General features: G+C 55.2%; 2 protein-coding genes across 4 annotated transcripts in view; one reads left to right on the forward strand and one right to left on the reverse strand.

Annotated features, from left to right (window-relative positions):
• The window catches only part of MAP2K2 (mitogen-activated protein kinase kinase 2), a 33,699-nt gene extending 19,941 nt beyond the window's left edge, over nt 1–13,758 (reverse strand). Inside the window, exons 1-3 of the mRNA XM_016934681.2 lie at nt 13,400–13,758; nt 7,162–7,372; nt 269–415 (exon numbers count right to left, since the gene is read on the reverse strand). Coding sequence (XP_016790170.1) covers nt 269–415; nt 7,162–7,372; nt 13,400–13,491 — 450 coding nt within the window. The 5' untranslated portion in view covers nt 13,492–13,758. The remainder of the gene's footprint in view (nt 1–268; nt 416–7,161; nt 7,373–13,399) is intronic.
• An 80-nt stretch (nt 13,759–13,838) lies between these two features.
• The window catches only part of CREB3L3 (cAMP responsive element binding protein 3 like 3), a 47,132-nt gene continuing 42,155 nt past the window's right edge, over nt 13,839–18,815 (forward strand). For 2 of the 3 annotated variants that reach the window (XM_016934682.4, XM_054673525.2), the window contains exon 1: nt 13,839–13,930. The gene's annotated coding sequence lies outside the window, so the exon portion shown is untranslated. The remainder of the gene's footprint in view (nt 13,931–18,815) is intronic. The other variant, XM_063801016.1, reaches the window with a different exon arrangement.

The following is an 18,815-nucleotide window of genomic DNA, read 5'->3' on the forward strand; positions in this document are numbered from 1 at the left end:
TTGCAGTGAGCCGAGATTGTGCCACTACTAAATTCTAGCCTGAGTGACAGAGTGAGACTGCCTCTCAAAAAAACAAAAAGAAAACAAAACAAAACCAAAGGCATCTATATATACATACTTGTATGGCATCGACTGCCTTGAGAAGGATCCCCTGGAAGCCAGCCCACTGTTGCCTCTGAGGAAAGGGGCCGTGAGGGGGTCTTCCTTCTCCCCAACATTCTCTGTTCCGTGGAGGCCCTGCCCCTGCCCCTGCCCCGGACGCACTCACCATGTGTTCCATACAGATGCTGATCTCCCCGTCACTGTAGAAGGCCCCGTAGAAGCCCACGATGTACGGCGAGTTGCATTCGTGCAGGACCTGCAGCTCGCGGATGATCTGGTTCCGGATGGCCGGCTTGATCTCAAGGTGGATCAGCTGCCAGGGGAGAGGGGCGAGACTGGCTTAGGGGGTGCCCGAAAACGGGATGAAGGCATTTGGGGCCTCTGCTCTGCAGGCGTTCACAACAGTGGTCAAGACCAACTCAGTACCCCCTCCGCAATTCCACCCCTAGGTGTCCGCCTAGGAGAAGTGGACACATACGTCCACACAGAAACGTGTCCCAAGTGCTCACGGCAGCACGACTCACAGCAGGCAAGGGTGGAAAGAACCCAGGCGTCCACCCAGGGCAGAACAGGCCAACCCAGCGCAGCCCACCCCTCACCGAAACAGGACTCAGCCGTAAAGAGGAACCAGGCCAAGACCCCGGCCACAGCGTGGGTGAACCCTGAGGATGTCACGCTTAGTGCGAGATGCCAGACACAAAAGGCCACCTAGTATGTGATCCCATTTCTGTGAAATGTCCAGGACAGGCTGATCCAGAGACAGGAAGGGGATGCGTGGGTGCCGGGGGCTGGAGGAGGGGATGGGGGTGACTGCTGATGTGGACAGGGTTCTTTTTGGGGTGATGGAATACTGTAAAATTGACTGTGGTGATGAGGACGATGTTGTGAATATCCTGCAATCCACTGAGTCACATACTTTCAAAGGGGACACTGTAAGGTATGTGAATTACACCTCAATAAACCTGTTTTCAAAAAAGACCAATTAAGCAAACACTTAATTCCCACTCAGTTGCAGTGGGAGCTGTGTGAAAGCATTTTTCCCCATCAAATCAGACTTTGACAAAGTGCTTGCCTTTCCCAGGAGGGAGGCAGGGCAATGGCTCCCCTCCAGGCCTCTCTCCACTTGGGGTGGGTCTATCCTGAGCCCCTTCCCACCCTCAAGCTGGAGACACCCTGTGGAGACGTTAGCCACACAGAGCCGCGGGCGCCCCTGAGAATTCTCCCTCTCCTTCAACCCAAGTTCAAGACGGCAGGGGAAGTCTTCATCAAGTTGACCCCGGTGCCACTTTAAAAAGGCAAGAAGCCAAAGATCCGCTCAAGAGATGCAGAAAGGAGGCCTGGTGTGTGGCTCACGCCTGTAATCCCGCACTCTGGGAGGCTGAGGTGGGCGGACTGCTTGAGGTCAGGAGTTCAAGACCAGCCAGACCAACATGGTGAAACCCTGTCTCTACTAAAAATACAAAATTAGCCGGGTGTGGTGGCAGGCGCCTGTAATCCCAGCTACTCAGGAGGCTGAGGCAGGAGAATCACTTGAACCCAGGAGGCAGAGGTTGCAGTGAGCCGAAATTGCACCATTGCACTCCAGCCTGGGGGACAAGAGCGAGACTTTGTCTCAAAAAAAACCCCCAAAAAACAAAACAACAACAACAAAAAAAAACACCACGGGCAACCCCTAACCCCATGGACAAGCCCCAGAAGAGCCAGGACCCCCAGCACGGCAAGGAGCAGCCTGAGGCTTTGGGACGGCACCCTGGAGAATCATAGCATCCCGCTCCAGCCACTGCAATAAGACAAGAAAAAGACATGGTTTCCACTCATCCGCCATGGAGGCAAAGCCAGGCCCAGGTGCAGTCAGTGAAGGGGCGGCCAAGCACGGAGACGGCTCCTTCCTGGAGGAGACCTGGCGTCAGGACGGGAACAGGAATGGGTAAGACCACCTCGATGTGGCAAAAAGTCCACCAAGGAGAATCAACCCAGGTGCCTGGGGAGCAGCAACAAGGAGGTGACACTGGGGCCGGGCCTTGAGGAAGGACAGAGTCACCATGAGGAGGAGATGGGGGAGGGTGTTCCAGGCAGAGGGACAAAGAGCCGCCTGTCAGCAGGCACGGAGGCATGAAGGAGCCCTCGCTGCGTTCGGGGCAGCAGGAGGCTGACCGTGGCCACAGCACAGGGCGTGTGTGGGGAGTGCCCCCTACTCTAGGCCTGTGACCTTGAGAAGCATGGCAGGGCCCGGGGCACGGTGCCCACCTCCCCCCACCCGGCAGCTCCTCAGGCTAAGCGTCTCCCACCTTGACCCCAGCCCTGGCGCTGCCTGCCCCTGCCTGCCCCTGTAACGCTGGCTTCTCCCCTCAGGCCAGCCTGCAGAATCCAGCTCCAGACGGTGGCCCCTGGGCTACTCCACTCCCTCATGGTGACCCCACAGGCCCCAGGGCCACCCCAGCACCCCAGGATGCTCTCCCCTCCAGCCAGGCTGTAACTGAGAGGTGCTGGTACTCACTCCCGTTGCACAAGGGCCTGGTACTGAAGCTCGGATGTTCACGTGGAGGTTGGGAGATTTACTCGAAAAGGACACATTTGTTTTCACACCAAGCCCTTGAAGCTTGGTGCGTGTTTTCCATGTTCAGCACATCCGGACTGACCGCATTTTAAGAGCCCGGTAGCCACATCTGAACAGGGGCTGCTGTCTTGGACAGCTCAGTTCCTGACCAAAAACTTCAAAGGAGCCACAGATGGGTGACAAGAAGCAGGAAAGAGCGCGCGTTCGGCTGGCCGTCGCAAGTCGTAATTTAGGAGAGGAAGTGGCGGATGGGCTACTGGGAGGAATCCCAGAGGCCTTGGAACCCAGGAGTTCCTAACGTGAAATGAGGCCGTCGGAAGCGAGAGGCCTTCTGGAAGGCTGTAATAAATAGCAGATGCGAGGGAGGCCACTCTGCACAGGGCGGCTGCGGCGTGATCTCAGTTTTAATGGTTCTGTAATACCTGGGGCCTGTCGAGCAAGCATTCCAGATGAACGGGCAGCCACCACTGAGGGTGTGCGAGGGGAAAGGCAGACAGACAGACAGATAGACAGGAGGGGAGGGGGCGTTCCTGAGCACCTGCACCCTCTAAAGTTCACCCTGACAAGCCCGGGGGATGGGTGTACTGCCCCACTGGTGCTGACTGAGCAAGCTCAGGTTCGGAGCCTCGGAGCCATGTTCCCAGTGGCATTAGCTGCTAAGTCAGGACTGGGGCTGCCTCGGGGAACACTGGAGCCCGTATTCTTTCCAGGACACCACAGCCCAGGCCGTGCCAGCTCTAATAGCTGATTAAATGTGGATGGTGTCAGGGTGTTAAAACTGAATGCCAGACCTGGCTCGGAGGTGGAGACGGTTGCTACAGAAGAATGAGGAATTTGAGCCAGGGGTGGGGTTGGGGGATTTGGAGTAGGAAAAGAGAGGAAAGAGCTTCACCGAGTGTCAGCGAGAACAGGAGGGGGAGAGGAGGACCAGGCCGCCCCCTGGCTGCCACCCCGCAGGCCTGGAATGATCTCAGCAACGTCGTAAATCATGGGTCAGAAACTGACAGCTCCCAAGCTGGATGTAGCCAACAGTCACGTGCAGCCCACACTGCGCTTCCGAACATCCTGAATTAGGTGTTGTCAAAAATTGGAAGAGAGCCGGGGCAGTGGCTCACATCTGTAATTCCAGTGCTTTGGGAGGCTGAGGCGGGAGGATCGCTTCAGGCCAGGAGTTCAACACTGGGCAACGTAGCAAGCCTTCATCTCTACAAGAGATTTTAAAAATTAACACACAGGCTGGGAGCGGTGGCCAGCTAGGGGACCGTAGTGCAGTGGATCTGGAGGCTCAGCCCTGGCAGCTGCTCCCAAGTCCGAGCAGATCCAAGAGGGTTCGAATCCAATTCAGGCACTGACCCCACACAGCCTCGGTTTCTTCAACTGTAAAACGGGGCTGCTGCTCAATTTTAATGAGAACACGCGTCAAAGGTGTTGGCAGCGGCTTCGACTCAGGTCGTCACTTGTGAGACAGCAGCTGGTACTGTGAGGTGGCCTTGGGCAGGCCATGTGACCGCCACCCTGGAAGTAAGCTACAGCGGAGTGGAGGAACTCAGAGGCGAGAACAAACACTCTCATCTCTGCTATGAGCATGGACAATTCAAAGAAGCCCCACACGCGTAACAAGCAGCAAGTTCTTCACCTATCTCCCCGGCCCAGGTAATGCAGGGACGCTGCTCCAATGGGAGAGGGGTCAGAGGCCACGGTCAAGCCAAAAAGACATTTACAAACCAGCATGACCTCAAATACCGAGACTGGGCCAGGCGCGGTGGCTCACGCCTGTAATCCCAGCAATCTGGGAGGCCAAGATGCATGGATTCCTTGAGGTCAGGAGTTTGAGACCAGCCTGGCCAACATGGTGAAACCCCGTCTCTACTAAAAATACAAACATTAGCCAGGCATGCCAGCCACTCAGGAGGCGAAGGGAGGAGAATCGCTTGAACCTGTGAGGTGGAGCTTGCAGTGAGCCGAGATTGTGCCACTGCACTCCAGTCTGGGTGACAGAGCGAGACTCTGTCTCAAAAAAATAAATAAATAAAAATAAGTAAATAAATAAGATGAAATGAAAGGAGCCCTTGCAGCCCTACCTGCATAGCAGCCGGAGCCGCTGAGCCCACGAGCTCAATGCATCCTCTCCCACCCGAGTTTTCGGGCACTTTAAAGAAAACCTAATTTTGAAAGAATTATAGAAGCACAGGAAGTTGCAAAAATAGTAACGAGAGTCCCGTGCGCCCTTTCCCCGCCTCCCCCAAGGTGACTGACATCTTACGTGACGGAAGGACAGTACTGACACCCAGAGCTGATGCTGGGACATCTCCACCCACCAGACCACAGAACCTGCCCAGCCACGCCTGCCCTCAGGTTCAAAGGCCCCGATCTCCCTTTCCCCGCTACAGTAAAGCTGCAGGTGGGCCCGGCTTCACCTGCGCCTGTCAGCAGGAGCAGGAGCTGCTGATACAGCAAGCATTGGGTTCATGTCCACTGCCCAGCCCATCAGGGACCACTGGAGGCTCCCCCAGAAGCCTGAGGGTCCCTGGCACACACGGGGACTGGCACTGTCTCAAGGCCCTGCTGTGGCTGTGTGAACCACACGCTTGCCTTTTTCCACTCAGTGCTTCGGGCGGAGGCGGACCTGAGCTTTCCAAGGCTGCTCCGGTTTGGAAGAGGCTGCCTGCAGTACGGGGACAGAAATAGCAAGTCCGCGGCTGCAGACTTCAGGAGGGAGGGAGGGCAGCACTCTAGAGGCCAGAAGACAGAGCTGCAGAGCTAAATCCCTGCAGAAGCTGAGCCGCTGCTCCCGAGGAAGGCAGGGCCCTCAAGCACTGCTGCCACCTGCGCAGACCCACGGGACTAGGTGCAGTCAGGTTCCCCCAGTTTGGGGAACTACAGGATGGTGGGCTTCCAGGAAGAGGCAGCGTTCTAGGTCTGAAAACACCGGTGAGGAGCTGAACACCCTGTCAACACTAAGTCCCCTACTTCTGTGTTTAAGAGCCACTGTCCCCAAGTGGTCACATCCTCCCTGTATCCCCTGGGCACTATTCTCAAACACAGAGCACAGAGGCTGCATCATGGCCCAGGAGCCCGGGATGACTAGGCGCGGGGGCCGTCAGCACCAGGGCTTGCAGATTCTCAAAGGGTGGGTGACAGTCAGCTTTGTGTGTCTCCTCGGTGAGACCACGGTGCCCAGTTGTCAAACGCCAGTCTAGAGGTTGCTGGGAAGGTATGTTTTTAAGATGTGATTAACCTTTAAATCGGCAGACTCTAAGCAAAGCAGATTACTCCACCCCAGGGTGGGTAAGTCTCAGCCAATCAGCTGAAGGCCTTCAGGGAAAAGCCTGCCCAGGCGCGGTGGCTCATGCCTGTAATCTTAGCACTTTGGGAGGCCGAGGCAAGAGGATCACTTGAGGTCAGGAGTTCGAGACCAGCCTGGCCAACACGGTGAACCCCATCTCTACTAAAAAAACAAAAATTAACTGGGTGTGGTGGCATGCACCTGTAATCCCAGCTACTCGGGAGGCTGAGGCAGGAGAATCCCTTGAACCCAGGAGGTAGAGGTTGCAGTGAGCCAAGATCGCACCACTGCACTCCAGCCAATTCCTTAGAATAAATCTCTCTCTACACATACACTCAAGTATCATTAAGGACAGGGATACACTGAGAAATCCCTCTCTGAGTGATGTCGTCACTGTGCAAACACCGGAAAGCCCATTCCACACCCAGGCTCCCATGCTCTGTACAGCGCGGTGCTGAGCTGCTATCTGTTTATTTAAATATAGAGAACCGAGGCAGGCGGATCACCTGGGGTCAAGAGTTCCAGACCAGCCTGGCCAACATGGCGAAACCCTGCCTCTACTAAAAATACAAAAAAATGAGCTGGGCCTGGTGGTGTGTGCCTGTAATCCCAGCTACTCGGGAGGCTGAGGCAGGAGAATCCTTGAACCCAGGAGGCGGAGGTTGCAGTGAGCCAAGATCGTGCCACTGCACTCCAGCCTGGGCAACAGAGCAAGACCCCGTCTCAAAAAGTAAAAATAAAAATAAAAATAAACATACAGAAGGCACAGCAAAAACATGGCCTGATCATCTTACGTCGCCACCGCTGCGTAGGCGGTCTGTCACTGGCTGAGCCATCGCCCTGAGGTGGCTGTACCCATAGGCGCAAACACACACACACGCTTCGTCTTCATCGCTTGTTTCTCTGGAGAACCGTAACACACTCACATTTCTGAAACCCCCACGTGCTAGCTTTCTGGGAATATGGATTTCAAGTGCCCTCCAGGGCAGAAGTAGTCACTGGAGGGCACAGCTGTGTGTGGCTGGTGTGGCTGGCACGGCTCCCATCTGCCCAGAAGCTGGGCCCTTTCTCAGGACCTAGAGTCCCTGGCGGGGATGAGGGACAGAGCCTGGAGCTAATCAGAATGCAGAGACCCGGCTGCCTTCCCAACGTGCCTCCTGTTTCCAGGGGGACCTTCCCCACCACTCCCCGACCTCCCCGACCCCACAGTGCTCACCTTCCTGGCCATGATGAGGCCCGAGGGTCTGTGCTGGACTTTGGTGACCACCCCGCCGTTGCCCGCGCCCAGCTCTGAGATCCTTTCGAAGTCATCGTCTTTGAGTTCGCCGACCTTGGCTTTCTGGGTGAGAAAGGCTTCCAGCCGCTTCTTCTGCTGCTCGTCAAGTTCCAGCTCCTCCAGCTTCTTCTGCAGGTCCACCAGGTTTGCCCTGCAGAGACCCCCCCAGGGCAGGGGTTAGCTACCTAGGGAGACTCCATCTGGCCGTTTGCCATGTGGCCGTGGTGCACCGGCCCCCGGGAGGACACAGACTGGATTCCTGCACTTGAGGGGTTCATGGTGTAGAAGGAAAGGATCCATGCTGTGTACCCCAATAGACACCAATGACCAGAATCCAGGGCGGCTCCCCAGGAACTGAGGACGCTGCCTTGATCCTGTCTCAACAAGTCTAGCAGACCTCAGGACCTCAAGGATAAGCTGCAGCTCGAAGGACCCAGGAGGCCTCCGTCTTCTTCTTTTTCTTTTTCTTTTTTTTTGAGACGGAGTCTCCCTCTGTTGCTCAGGCTGGAATGCAGTGGCACGATCTCGGCTCCCTGCAACCTTGGCCTCCCGGGTTCAAGAGATTCTCCTGCCTCAGCCTCCCAAGTAGCTGACATTACAGGCTCCCGCCACCATGCCTGGCTAATTTTTGTATTTTCAGTAGAGACAGGGTTTCGCCATGTTGGTCAGGCTGGTCTCCAACTCCTGACATTGAGTGATCCGCCTGCCTCAGCCTCTCAAAGTGCTGGGATTATAGGCGTGAGCCATTGCACGCGGCTGGGAGGCCTCCTTCCTAACGCACGAGCTCCGGACCATGTCGGGAAGAGACGAGGAAGCTGGGATCGGGTGAGCGGAGCCCGGGCCAAGATGTCTGTCTTTGCAGGAGATAGAGGAACAAGCGTTCTGAGCAGCCTCAGAGCACAGAATGAGAACCAAGAGTAGAGGGCAGAAGGCTCAGCACAAAAGCTGCATCAGGTAGGCACGGTGGTGCACGTTTGCAGTCCCAGCTACTTGGGAGGCTGAGGCATGAGAACTGCTTGAACCCGGGAGGGGGAGGTTGCAGTGAACTGAGATCTTGCCACTGCACTCCAGCCTGGGCAGCAGAGGGAGGCTCTGTCTCAAAACAAAACAAACCAAAAAACCAAAAAAACAAAAAATAAGCATGACCAGCCTGGGCAACAAAGTGAGACCTATAGCCGAGCACAGTGGCTCATGCCTGTAGTTCTAGTTACTCAGGAGGCTGAGCCCAGGAGGTCGAGGCTGCAGTGAGCCATGATCGTGACAATGTACTCCAGCCTGGGTGACAGAGCAAGACCTTGTTTCTACACAATAAAAAATTTCTAACAATTTAAACAAGCAAGTACATTGCACTTTATTGGGTGATTCAAGGACTCTTCAGAGGAAATTTCGACAGTAAGCTATTTTCACAAATGCCTTGACTCGGAACCAGATCCTGGAGTAACAGACAACTAAGCGCAATGCACACAAGAACCCATTGCTGTGCACAAGCAATGGAATGTAAACCATGCGCACAAATCAAAATCTTCTAGTACCCGTGTTTAAAAAGAACAGGTGAACTCATTTCATTTATTTAGAGACAGGGTCCTGCTCTGCCTCCCAGGCTGGGGTGCAGTGGCACGATTACAGCTCACTGCAGCCTCCAACTCCTGTCCTCAAGTGATCCTCCCACCTCAGCCTTCCTAGTAGCTAGGATCACAGGTGTGAGCCATCATGTCTGGCTATTTTTAATTAATTAATTTTTATTATTATTATTTTCTGAGACAAAGTCTCATTCTGTCACCCAGGCTGGAGTACAGTGGTGTGATCTTGGCTCACTGCAACCTCCACCTCACGGGTTCAAGCAATTCTCCTGCCTCAGCCTCCAAAGTAGCTGGAATTACAAGCACCCGCCACCATGCCCAGCTAATTTTTGTATTTTTAGTAGAGACAAGGTTTCGCCATGTTGGTCAGGCTGCTCTTGAATTCCTGGGTTCAAGCCACCTGCCCACCTTGGCCTCCCAAAGTGCTGGGATTACAGACATAAGCCACTGCACCTGGCTGAAATTAATTTTAATAACACATTTGATTTAACCCATCAAAAATGTTATCATTTTCAACGTACAACCAGTATGAAAAGTGAATGAATGTTTCACACTGTTTCCGTCTTAAGCCTTTGAAATCTACAATGGCATTATTGCGCCTATGCTCTCGTGGGTTCGGGCAATTCTTGTTTTATGTGTTGCCTGTAGCCAGGGGCTACTCAACCAGGCAGTGCAGCTTTAAACGGCTCTCTGGAAGAACAGGCCACCTCCAGAGGTCCCAATTCAGGAAGGAGCTAAAGCCAAGGTGGACAGCCAGAGAGGGGACTGAAGCAGGGAATGAAGGCGTGGACTGCTCCTTCCATCTGGAAACTTCCAATCCCAAAGTTTGACCACTGCTCGCCTACAGCTGGAAGTGGCGTAAGCCACGGGGCACACAGGCCAGAACCGAGGCGATGGCGCTGGAGCTGGTGCTGCAAAGAGCTCGCCGGAAGGCAGGGGCCTGGGCACCGCTTCCTGGGCTGGACAAACACCATCTCATTCCATTCTCACTATCGTCCCCGGAGGCCCAGGCAGGAGGGAACAGACTCACAGGGGTGGGGGAACCTGCCCGAGGTAACAACACCTGCCTGAGGTCAGGACAACCCCTGCTCATCTTAGTGTCCCCCATGAGGGGAAACAGGGCCCTAGTAGGTGCTCACTGAGGAGCTGCTGAACAAGGACCCAGAAGAAGCAGGAATGGCGAGACCCTGGGAGTGGGACAGAAGGTAAAGAGGGGAACATGAATGAATGAATGAATAACATCAATGAATAAATGAATATTTATTTTTTTTTGAGACAGTCTTGCTCTGTCGCCCAGGTTGGAGTGCACTGGCACGATCTCAGCTCACTGCAACCTCTGCCTCCTGGGTCCAAGCGATTCTCCTGCCTCAGCCTCCTGAGTAGCTGGGATTACAGGTGTGCATCACCACGCTAATTTTTTTGGCATTTTAAATAGAGACGGGGTTTTGCCATGTTGGCCAGGTTGGTCTTGAACTCCGGGCCTCAAGTAATCCACCCACCTTGGCCTCCCAAAGGGCTGGGATTACAGGCGTGAGCCACCGCGCCCAGCCATGAATGAACACTTCTGATGGCAGACTTGGAAGGTCTCAAGTACTGCTCAAAACATTGAAAATGCATTCTGGAGTCAGCTGACTAATCCATCTTAAATTTACTGGCAACCCAACTGTGGTTATTAAACAAAACAAAACAAAACCTTGGCGTCCCTACAGCCAGCTTCCTCTCCTGGGGGAATCCTTCAAGAGATGGGAATCAAACCCCACACGGAAGAGAATGTGAAGGGCGAGTTCTGTGCAGAGAATGAGGAACGGGTCCCCGTGTCTGGCTGTGCCCGTGTTGACTTGCACACATTGGCATCAAGAGTCTTCATCCGGGTCACAGAAGGCCGACCCCCGAGCGGGAGAGGCCACCAGACATGCCACAGTCCCTGACACCTGGTTCTCGAGGGGTCACACCGCAGGCACGGCACCCGGACCCCAGCCAAGGGCCCCGGGGATCGCCCTGTCCTGCCTCGGCCTGCAGAACGGGAGTGCAGAGATCACCCTGGCATGACCCCACCAGTGTGTGCCCCCAACACCCAGTCCCCTCCCTCGTCCTGGAGCAGTGCGATTCTGCCAGCACGCCACCCGGACCCCAGCATGCCCCTTTCTCAGATCCCTTCACCCAGGCCTCTGGTCGCCCTCCCCCTCCTCAAAGCTTCTGCACTGGGTCAGCCCCTCACAAGGGTTTTCCGGTCCACTCGCTTCAGAATCTGCACCTCTGCTTTCAGGGGCCAGCAGGGTCCCCTGATCCCCACGCCTCCTCGTTCCTCACACTCTGGCTTCCCTGTCTCCTCACACTTCCAGCTTCAGGGACTCCACACACTGGGCACCGCCACAAGCAGGAGATGCCCTCTCAGAGATGCCCATCTTGACATCTTGACCTCCCTGGGACCCCATCCTGACCCCCTCAGAACCCCAACATGAGACCCCTAGGATCCCCTGCTCTGACCTCCCAGAACCCCCACAACATGACCCCCCCAGGACCCCCTAACCTGACCCCCCCCACAACATGAACCACCTGGAACCCCTGTCCTGATCCCACTAGACCTCCCCCAGCAGAAACCATTCCATCTGGAACCCGCTAGAACTCCCATCCTGACCCCGCTAAAGCCCCCTATGTCCTGACACCCCTAAGACACCCCCTTGTCCTCAGATACCCCAGAACTCCCACCCTGACCCCCCCTAGGGTCCCCCGATCCTGACCTTTCTAGGGTCTCCCACCCCATCGTGACCCCCTAGGACACCCCCGTCCCACATCCTGACCCCTCTGGGAGCCCCGTCCTCCCCTCTCTTCCCTTTTCCCTGGTTGTCTATGGACCTCCTCACCCCATCCTCTCCCCTAAGGGACCCCCCTGCCCCACCTTGGCACCCTAGGTGCCCTCTTCATCCCATGCCAACCTCATTACTCAGGGACTCATTCCCCAAAAGGACCGCTCCCCGCCCCCCAAGACCTCTCAGCCTGTCCTCCCCACCCGGGTGCTGCACTCTCAACCTGTGGCTCAGGGACCCTCCCACCCCATCTCTCCCCCACAGGGACCCTCCCACCCCATCTCTCCCCCACAGGGACCCTCCCGCCCCATCTCTCCCCCACAGGGACCCTCCCGCCCCATCTCTCCCCCACAGGGACCCTCCCGCCCCATCTCTCCCCCACAGGGACCCTCCCGCCCCATCTCTCCCCCACAGGGACCCTCCCACCCCATCTCTCCCCCGTAGGGACCCCCTCACCCCATCTCTCCCCCAAGGGACTCGCTTCACTATCATTTCAATACGCAGAACACCCCTCGCCTATCCTTCCCCCTACAGGCACCCACCGACACATCCTCTCCTCCCAGGGACCCCCTCAACCCCATCTCACAATTCAGGGGCCCTGCACCCCATCTTCTCTCTGCAAGGACATCTCCTTGGCCTGATCTCACAACTTAGGGATTCCAAACCCCATCTTTTCCCCAAAGGGATCTCCCCTCACTTCAATCTCATTACTCAGGGACCCCACCATCTCCCCGATTTCACTATTCAGGGACCGTTCACCCCATTTCACTACTCAGAGACCCACCACCATTCTGCTACTCAGTGACTCCATGCCCTGTCTTTTCCCACAGGGACATCCCTTGGCCCTATCTCATTATTGAGGGACCCTCACCCGTCTTTTCCTACCAGGGACCCTACCCCATCTCAGTCTCATTACTCAGGGACCCCTCACCCCATCCTCTCCCCTCTGGAGCCCCCTTGCCCAAATTTCCTCCTTAGGGGCTGCCTGACCTCCCCACACCCCATCCTCTCCTCTCAGGAACACCCTGCACCCCGATTTCCCTACTCAGGGTCTCCCCTCACCCTCATCTCATGACTATGGCAACCTTTACTCCGTCCTTTCCTCTTAGGAACCCTTCACCCTCATTTCACTACTCAAGGACCCCACACTCTGTTCTCTCCTCTTAGAGATACCCCTCACCCCGATCTCACTGCTTGGGGAGCCTCATCCTGTTCTCTCCTTGGGGACACCCCTCATTCCGATTTTCCTACTGAGGGACTCCCCTCACCCCAGCTTCACTTTTCAGAAGCCCCACACCCCATCTTCTGCACTGCAGGGACCTCCCCTCACTCAACCTCGCTGCTCAGGGACCCCTGTCCCCATCCTCTCCTCTTAGAGACATCCTTCACCCCAACTTCACTACTCAGAGACTCCCCTTATCCCAATTCCACTCTTCAGGAACCCCACACCCCATCTTTTCCACCACAAGGACCTCCCCTCGCCCAATCTCACTGCTCAAAGACCCCCCTGCCCCGTGCACCCTTCGCCCCGTCCTCCGAGGTCCCCCTGCCCCGTCCTCCCCCGAGGGTCCCCTGAACCTCTCGCCCCATCCTCCTTCGAAGGCCCCCTGCACCCCTCGCCCTGTCCTCCCCTCGAGAACCCCCGGCCCCGTGCACCACTCACCCCGTCCTCCCCCGTGACCCCCCTGCCTCGTGCACTCCTCGCGAACCCCCTGTCCCCTCGCCCCGTCCTTCCCCGAGGGCTCCCTGCCCCATGCACCCCAAGCCTCCGGCTGACCCCTGCCCACTCACTCGGAGGCGCCCTCGCTGGTAGGGGATGGGCCCTCGGCGATGGTAGGGTTGATGGTGAGCGCCGGCAGCACCGGCTTCCTCCGGGCCAGCATCGGGGCTCCGCGGGCCGGCGGCGGCGGCGCCTCTAGCCGGGGCCCATAGGGGGCGGGCCGGGAGCGGTCGGCGCCTACGCGAGCCCGGGGCTGCGGCCGCGGCCCAGGCCGGCGTCGGGGCGGCCGAGGGCGGGCGGCGCTGCGGGCCTGGGCCGAGGGTAGCCGAGGGGCGCTGGGGCTGAGGCGAGCGAGCCGCCACCGCTGCCGAAGCCCGAAGAAGGCTGACGCCGCAGCCCGAGTCCAAGAGGCAAGGGGAGGGGAGGGGCGGCCACAAGATCGCGGACCGGCTTCTCGCGATAACGGGATCGGGAGCCGCGATGGACCCCACCCCCAGCCGCCGCGCCTGCGCAGCAGCACAAGGCCGCCTTTCGGAGGGGAAAGGGGCGGAGACCGACGCGAAGCGGTTCCGGGACCGGACGCCCTCGCTTGCCTTACCACGGTGCGTGTGCGCAAGCGCTTGGGGCATGAGGCGCGGGAGCAGGGGAGGAGACGGAGGGATGAAGGCCGGGGTGATGGTCGTGCACAGGTGGGCAGGGGAGCCAGACTCCTGAGAGCCTGTGGTGCCCCAGGCTGGGGCTGAGAGAACCCGTAAGACCCCAGAACAGTGGACAAGACCCACCCAGAGTCCATTTAATCTTTTTGGCAAGCGTGGACACACGCCCCTAGCCCCCACCGCCTTAGAGTGTCAGTTACTTCCCCTCCTTCATCAGAACAAGGCCACTCTAAAACATTTTTAAAATTTATTTTAATCGACAAATAAAATTGCATATATTACTATGCGCATGTTGAAACATTTTTATTAGAAAATACACATAACATAAAACTTGCCATTTTAACCATTTCTAAATGCACAGCTCAGCGGCATTAAGCAACCACCACCACCACCACCACCACCACCACAACCACCTCCAGAAATTTCTCATCTTCCGAAACTGAAACACTGTCCCCTATGAAACCTCACTCCCTATCCCCCTCCCCAGCCCCTGGAACCCAACGTCGTACTTCCTGTGAATCTGATGATTCTAGGGACTTCATATGAGTAGGATCACACAGGTTTTGTCCCTCTGTGGCTGGCATATTTCACTGAGGGCCACGTTCTCAAGGTGCCTGTTGTAGCTGTGTTAGATCCACGTTGTAACCTGTGTTAGAATTTACCCACTTGACTACTCCGGGCATACTTCCAATCGGGTAGCCCTGCTCCAAAAAAGAGCAGAAAAAAAAAAAAAGAAAAATTTCCCTTTTTTTTTTTTTGAGACGGAGTCTCGCTCTGTCACCCAGGCTGGAGTGCAGTGGTGCGATCTCGGCCCACTGCAGACTCTGCCTCCCGGGTTCACGCCTTTCTCCTGCCTCAGCCTCCCGAGTAGCTGGGACTACAGGTGCCCACCACCATGCCCGGCTAATTTTTTTGTATTTTTAGTAGAGACGGGGTTTCACCGTGTTTGCCAGGATGGTCTCCATCTCCTGACCTCGTGATCCACCCGCCTCGACCTCCCAAAGTGCTGGGATTACAGGCGTGAGCCACCGCACCCGGTCAGGATTTTCCTCCTTTTTAAGGCTGAATAATATTCTATTGTGTGCATGGACTATATTTTGCTTATCCATTTATCTGCCACTAGACACTTCGGTGAATCGTGCCGCTATGAACACAGATGTACAAATATCTGTTTGAGTCCTTGCCTTGAGTTCTTTTGGGTATATGTTCTGAAGAGGAATTACTGGATTATATGGTAATTCTATGTTGAACTTTTTGAAGCACCACCTTAATATTTAATACAATAGCCGTACCACTTTATAAGAAAGGTCATAGGCTGGGCGCGGTGGGTCACGCCTGTAATCCCAGCACTTTGGGAGGTCGAGGCGGGTGGATCACCTGAGGTCGGGAGTTGAAGACGAATCTGGCCAACATGGTGAAACCCCGTCTCTACTAAAAGAAAAAAATACAAAAATTAGCCGGGCATGGTGGTGCATGCCTGTAATCCCAGCTACTCGGGAGGTTGAGGCAGGAGAATTGCTTGAACCCGGGAGGCAGAGGTTGCAGTGAGCCAAGATCACGCCATTGCACTCCAGCTTGGGAGACAAGAGCGAGACTTCGTCTCAAAAAAATAAAACAAACAAACAAACAAATAAATAAAATACAAAAATTAGCCAGGCCTGGCGGTGTGTGCCTATAGTCTCAGCTACTCAGGAGGCTGAGGCAGGAGAATCGCTTGAACCCGGGGGGCAGAGGTTGCAGTGAGCCAAGATTGCACCACTGCCCTCCAGCCTGGGCGACAAAGTAAGACTCCGTCTCCAATAAAACAAAACAAAACAAAATTTAATTTTTTGCCAGGTGCCGTGGCTCACACCTGTAATCCCAGGACCCTGGGAAGCTGAGGTGGGCTGATCACTTGAGGTCAGGAGTTCGAGACCAACCTGGCCAACATGGTGAAACCTCATCTCTACTAAAAATACAAAAATTACACAGGTGTGGTGGCGGGCGGCTGTAATTCCAGCTACTAGGGAGGCTGAGGTGGGATAGCTGAACCCCGGAGGCAGAGGTTGCAGTGAGCCGAGATTGTGCCATCACATCCCAGCCTGGGTGACAGAGCCAGACTCACGCTCAAAAAACAAAACCAACCAACTGGCCAGGCGCGGTGGCTCACGCCTGTAATCCCAGCACTTTGGGAAGCCAAGGCAGGCGGATCACGAGGTCAAGAGATTGAGACTTTCCTGGCCAACATGGTGAAACCCCGTCTCTACTAAAAATACAAAAATTAGCTGGGTGTGGTGATGCGTGCCTGTAGTCCCAGCTACTCGGGAGGCTGAGGCAGGAGAATCGCTTAAACCCAGGAGGTGGAGGTTGCAGTGAGCCGAGATCACGCCATTGCACTCCAGCCTGGGCGACCGACCGAGACTCCATCTCGAAAAAAACAAAACAAAACAAAACAAAACAAAACAACAAACAAAACACTGCTCCTGGGGAAGCCTGCTCCTGGGTTTTTACAATCTGGGCCTTTCAGTTTTACTTTTCATCGCTCCCACCCGCTTGTCCAAAATTCAGATGGATACGCATGTGGCCTCAAATAAGGACAGGCCCTTTCAGAGACAGGGCTATTTCCATGTTCCTTCTGTTCTGCCTAGCAATCTTTCTCCCATTTTATCCTATTTTAGGCTTTTTTTTTTTTTTTTAAGACAAGTTCTGACTCTGTCACCCAGGCCTCAGGCTGGAGTGCAGTGGCACGATCATAGCTCACTGCAGCCTCCACCTCCCTGGCTCAAGCGATTCTCCCACCTCAGCCTCCCTAGTAGCCCTGGCTACAAACATACGCCACCACACTCGGCTAATTTTTGTATTTTTTGTCCAGACAGGGTTTCTCCATGTCACTCAGGCTGGTCTCACACTCCTAGGCTCAAGCGATCCTCCTGCCTCGTCCTCAGCAGTGCTGGGACTAGAGCCGTGAGCCACTGCGCTCAGCTCTTAATGCACAAGTTTCTGAAGTTCAATTTCTTGAATTATTACAACTCTATACATCCATGTAACACTTCCCCTTACTCCAGAAAGTGTAATGCACTCACTGCCTTTTTAGTGCATTCTCTTCCTCTGCACCCAGCAGCAGTGAGCTGGTAAATGTTTAACAATGAGCCGGTAAATATTTAACAATGAGCCATTAAAATAAGGAGAGGCCGGGCGTGGTGGCTCACACCTGCAATCCCAGCACTTTGGGAGGCCAAAGCAGGTGATCACTTGAGGTCAGGAGTTCGAGTCCAGCCTGGCCAACATGGTGAAATCCCATCTCTACTAAAAATACAAAAATTAGGCTGGTCACGGGTGTAATCCCAGCACTTTGGCAAGCCGAGGTGGGCAGATCACCTGAGGTCAAGAGTTCAAGACCAGCCTGACCAACATGGTGAAACCCCGTCTCTACTAAAAACACACAAAAATTAGCCGGGCATGGTGGCGGGCACCTGTAATCCCAGCTACTCGGGAGGCTGAGGCAGGAGAACTGCTTGAACCCCGGAGGTGGAGGTTGCAGTGAGCCAAGATTGTGCCACTGCACGCCAGCCTGGGCAACAGAGTAAGGCTCCATCTCGAAAAAAAAAAAAAATTAGCTGGGCATGGTGGCAGGTGCCTGTAGTCTCAGCTACTTGGGAGGCTGAAGCACGAGAATTATTTGAACCTGAGAGGTGGAGGTTGCAGTGAGCCAAGATCGTGCCACCGCAATCCAGCCTGAGGGAGACTGTCTCAAAAAAAAAAAAAAAAAAAAGACCAGACGCGGTGGCTCATGCCTGTAATCCTTGCACTTTGGGAGGCCGAGGCGGGTGGATCACCTGAGGTCGGGAGTTCGATACCAGCCTGACCAACATGGACAAACCCTGTCTCTACTAAAAATACAAGGCCGGGCGCGGTGGCTCACGCCTGTAATCCCAGCACTTTGGGAGGCTGAGGCAGGCGGATCATGCGGTCAGGAGATCGAGACCATCCTGGCTAACACAGTGAAACCCTGTCTCTACTAAAAATACAAAAAAATTAGCCAGGCGTGGTGGCGGGCACCTGTAGTCCCAGCTACTCAGGAGGCTGAGGCAGGAGAATGGCGTGAACCCGGGAGGTGGAGCTTGCAGTGAGCTGAGATTTCGCCACTGCACTCCAGCCTGGGCAAGAGAGCGAGACTCTGTCTAAAAAAATAAATAAATAAAAATAAAAATACAAAACTAGCCAGGTGTGGTGGCACATGCCTGTAATCCCAGCTACTAGGGAGGCTGAGGCAGGAGAATCGCTTGAACCCAGGAGGTGGAGGTTGTGGTGAGCCGAGATGGCGCCACTGCACTCCAGCCTGGGCAACAAGAGTGAAACTCAGTCTCAAAAAAAAAAAAGTTGACAATGGTATCAAAGATGCTTATGAGTGGCTGTAAGCCAGCTGCAGTCCACTACTACTCCTCAAACCCCCCCAGATTCTGCGTTCTATCCCCATAGATTAGTTTTTGCCTGTTCAAGAGTTTCATGTAAATGGAATTGCACTCATGGTGTCAGCTCTTTTTTTTTTTTTTTTTGAGACAGAGTCTCACTCTGTCGCCCAGGCTGGAGTGCAGTGGCACGATCTCGGCTCACTGCAACTTCCACCTCCGAGGTTCAAGCGATTCCCGTGCCTCAGCCTCCCGAGTAGCTGGGATTATAGGCGTATGCTACCATGCCCAACTAATTTTTGTATTTTTTGTAGAGACGGGGTTTCACCGTATTGGCCAGGCTGGTCTTGAACTCCTGATCTCGTGATCCGCCCGCCTTGGCCTCCCAAAGTGCTGGGATTACAGGCTGGGATTACAGGCGTGAGCCACCGCACCCGGCCTGG

This window comes from Pan troglodytes, chromosome 20 (assembly GCF_028858775.2).
Source record: "Pan troglodytes isolate AG18354 chromosome 20, NHGRI_mPanTro3-v2.0_pri, whole genome shotgun sequence".
NCBI classification, from domain to species: Eukaryota; Metazoa; Chordata; class Mammalia; order Primates; family Hominidae; genus Pan; species Pan troglodytes.